At 50.5% G+C, this 3,120-nt stretch overlaps 1 protein-coding gene across 1 annotated transcript; it reads right to left on the bottom strand.

The window, feature by feature from the left end:
* Positions 1–525: 525 nt before the first annotated feature.
* On the bottom strand, positions 526–3,114 carry LOC113941887. Its single transcript, XM_027633023.1, has 5 exons — positions 2,748–3,114; positions 2,343–2,512; positions 2,004–2,154; positions 1,230–1,303; positions 526–1,094 (listed from the first exon to the last, which is right to left on the bottom strand). Exons 1-5 carry the CDS (start codon positions 3,106–3,108, stop codon positions 858–860), a joined length of 993 nt encoding a protein of 330 aa, XP_027488824.1. The 5' UTR covers positions 3,109–3,114; the 3' UTR covers positions 526–857.
* Positions 3,115–3,120: the final 6 nt, after the last annotated feature.

Below are 3,120 nucleotides of genomic sequence, written 5' to 3'. Positions count from 1 at the left end.
GTGGACTGACACTGATCCCTGCAGAGCCACCAACATCTGCTCTAGGGAGGCTGTTCTGTCAGTGCATGGGAGAAGGTTGGTGTTGGTCAGTAATTCTTTGCCTTCCTATCTCATTGTATCCATGGAGTAGGGGTGCATTAGGAATTGGCTACGTGCCCTTATTTCTGTGACAGCCTCACCCCCAAGGTTGCTGGATGTGCTGTGGGACCGAAAACACACGGGAAGAAAGAAGCTGCCTTCCAGAATACTGGGTTGCTCAGCAAGAAGCTCCTCTTTATTTATAAAGCGATAATGAGAGTATTTAAATGGTATCTGAAGCACTGCCCCGTGAACCTGGAGCAGCCTGTGGGCAATGGCAGTGCTGGGAGCAGGGAAGGGAAGGTGAAAGCCCTGGGATCCCCCCAATTTGTGCCACTAGCAGCTCATGGACCCCCCCAGGACCCCCAGGGGGAACCAGGGTAAGTAGTTCACTGCAGGTCTTTTCCTTTGGCTTTTGTTTCCATTGCAGTTTTTTTCCCCTTTCCCTTTGCATTCCCTTGCCCTTCCCTTTCCCATTCATTGATTGCAGAAGCAGCAGCGTTTTTAGGGAAGCACATGAGGCACAGCTGCCAGGCCTGTGATTATTTGGGCTCGTGGATTTTCTCGTTCTCCCTCTGCTTTCAGTGGGGGACAACCAGAGAAATCCACTTTGATATCCAGCCTTTTGCATCCATAATGAGGTTTCCTGCCTTAAGTTTGCTTTTCTCAGCCAAAGCAGCCTTGAGCATTAACAAGGATGACACTTGGGGAGAGAAGTGGCTGGTGGGCAGAGGTTTCCCAGCAGCTTGGGGAGGGATTTCCTGGGCAGGGCCAGGTGCCTACTTGGGGCCACTGAGGAGGCTGAGGGTGTACAGGGCCACGTACAGGGCAGCCACAACCTCGAAGGGCCGTTCCATGGGCACAGCTGATCCATCTTCCTGGAGCTTCACTCTGCTCAGCTCCACCAGGGCCATGGTTAAGCTCTGATCCTCCTGCGGTAGGAAGGAGAGCAGGCTGGCATCCACATGGAAAGGCATATCCACCTTCTTCTGCTTATACTCCAGGAGTTTTCCAACCTTCAGAGCAACCACAAAAGAAGCAAATCAGTGATTTAACAAGTGTCAAATTGTGATGTCATCATGGACACAGTGCTTTAATTAAAATACCCCTGTTACCCCTTCAAAGGAGCCAGGTGTGATGTGGGTACTCACCAGCTGCAGCTGTTGGGACACAATCTTCCTTTCTAAGGATTCCAGCAGCAGCAGCAGCTGATGGTCCAGTAGCTCTGCAGAATGAAACCAGCTCTGATCAGAAACCTGCCAGCCAGGTGTTGGAGAGAGCTGGTGGGATGGGCAGGGTGAGCAGGATGAGAAGGGTGATCATTTCTTGTAGGAAACAATTTCTTATATGAACAAACATTACCTGTTTGTTCCAAAGCTCTTTGCCTGTTTTATTCCAAATGATTTGTGCTGTGAGAGGGATGTGTCTGTTTCTTACAGAATCATGAAATCTCGTGAGCTGGGAGGGACTCCCAAGGATCATGGAGTCTGATCCCTGGCCCTTCCCAGGACACCTCAACAATCCCAACCTGTCCCTGAGAGTGTTGTCCAAACACTCCTGGAGCTCTGGCAGCCTTGGTGCCGTGCCCACTGCCCTGGGGAGCCTGTTCAGTGCCAACCACCCTCTGGAGGAAGAACCTTCCCCTGAGATCCAACCTGACCCTGCCCTGGCACAGCTCCAGCCCTTCCCTGGGTCCTGTCACAGGTCACAGAGCAGAGATCGGAGCAGCCCCTTGGGAGGAAGCTGTGAATGCACTTGGAGGGAGCAGAGAAGCCTGGAGGGGTATCATGGGGGGTTCTCTGCTCTGCCCTGCATGGGATTTAGATGCAGATTCCACTTGGGGAGGAAGAGGAGCAGGAGGGCCTGGCCAGCCTGGGAGTCAGCCCTGCCTTTATTTCCCTACTATTAAAGACCCAAAGCCTCACCAGCCAAAGCATCGAGGGTGTAGGTTATTCCCTTTGCCAGCAGAAGACGACGATCCCTTGGAGAATTCTTTAAGGTGCTGAACAGGTCTTTTAAATCTGGGCTTTCAGTTTTCAGCTCATAACCATCAGTTTTCTCAAGAACTCCTTCCATCTGGAGAACAAGGAAAAGAAAAGTGAGGATTTGAGGGCAGAGGCTTCTGCTAGTGCAGAGCAGAGAGATGTGCTGAGTGTGGGAATTTTGGAGGGACTGTTGTGGCACAGGTGCCTTGTGGGGCAAGAGGTGTGATGGTGGATGTCTGTGTGTTTGTAAATCCTGGCACTGGGAGAAGCTTTACTTACGTTCTGGCTGAGCTCTTGAAAGAGGTTTCTGTCTCTCATAACAGCTGTGATGGTGTTTAAGAACATGACCCGCAGGTCAGGAAGCAACTCAGAGAAAATCCAATAGTGTTGTTTAACTTCTGTGTTCACTGCGTCTAATTTTGTTGTTGGTAAACCAGAAAGCTCGACACCTGAAAACCAGAAAGAGTGCAAAGATGTCACTACTGAACTGGGAGTTCAGTGGCAGCCCTAAACTGAGAGTGTGAAACACTGGTGTGAATATTGTGGAAGCAAGATGGAATTTGGGCAGTCGTTGTGTCTTGGGGAACACAACAGTCTTGGTGGTTTGTTTTATCCTGGGAGATTCCGCCTTACCCAAACCAGGTAAAAGTTGTGCAAGTGGAAGCAGAAAAAGACTTTGCTTACCATCATCGAAGTAATATACATGTGAACGAGGAGTTCTTTCGAAAAAACAGAGTCCTGCAACAAGATAAAAAGAACATTTACAATGTGTTCCCCAGCCTTCCCACTGAAGGTCACCCACCCTGTTTTCTCCCTGACTCTTTTCTTCTAAACAGGAAAAAGGACCAATCCAAACTCTGCTGCCTGTGCCATTTATCACCAGGAGCTCTGCAGCTCCCCAAATGGAGAGCTGAGAGTTCCAGTGTCCCCCTTGCCTTTCCCTACCAACCCCTCCCCAAACTGCTCCTTTCCCACACAGCTCCTTGACCTTCCATGGGTTGGACAACCTTCCCCAGGTGGTTTCTGTCCCTCCCACTGCCTCCATGTCCTTGCAAAC

Source organism: Corapipo altera, unplaced genomic scaffold (assembly GCF_003945725.1).
Source record: "Corapipo altera isolate COAL_440 unplaced genomic scaffold, ASM394572v1 61473, whole genome shotgun sequence".
In the NCBI taxonomy this organism is placed as follows: Eukaryota; Metazoa; Chordata; class Aves; order Passeriformes; family Pipridae; genus Corapipo; species Corapipo altera.
The sequence above is the reverse complement of the archived record's forward strand: the minus strand, read 5'-3'. Positions and strand labels throughout refer to the sequence as shown.

Bases quoted from the DNA above. Each gene is read 5' to 3' on its own strand.
- LOC113941887 (XM_027633023.1), bottom strand. From the start codon at position 3,108: ATGGAGGCAGTGGGAGGGACAGAAACCACCTGGGGAAGGTTGTCCAAC. The intron at 2,513-2,747 runs GTAAGCAAAGTC...TCTGGTTTTCAG, and splicing joins TGTATATTACTTCGATGATG to GTGTCGAGCTTTCTGGTTTA. The intron at 2,155-2,342 runs GTAAGTAAAGCT...CTTGTTCTCCAG, and splicing joins TTCAAGAGCTCAGCCAGAAC to ATGGAAGGAGTTCTTGAGAA.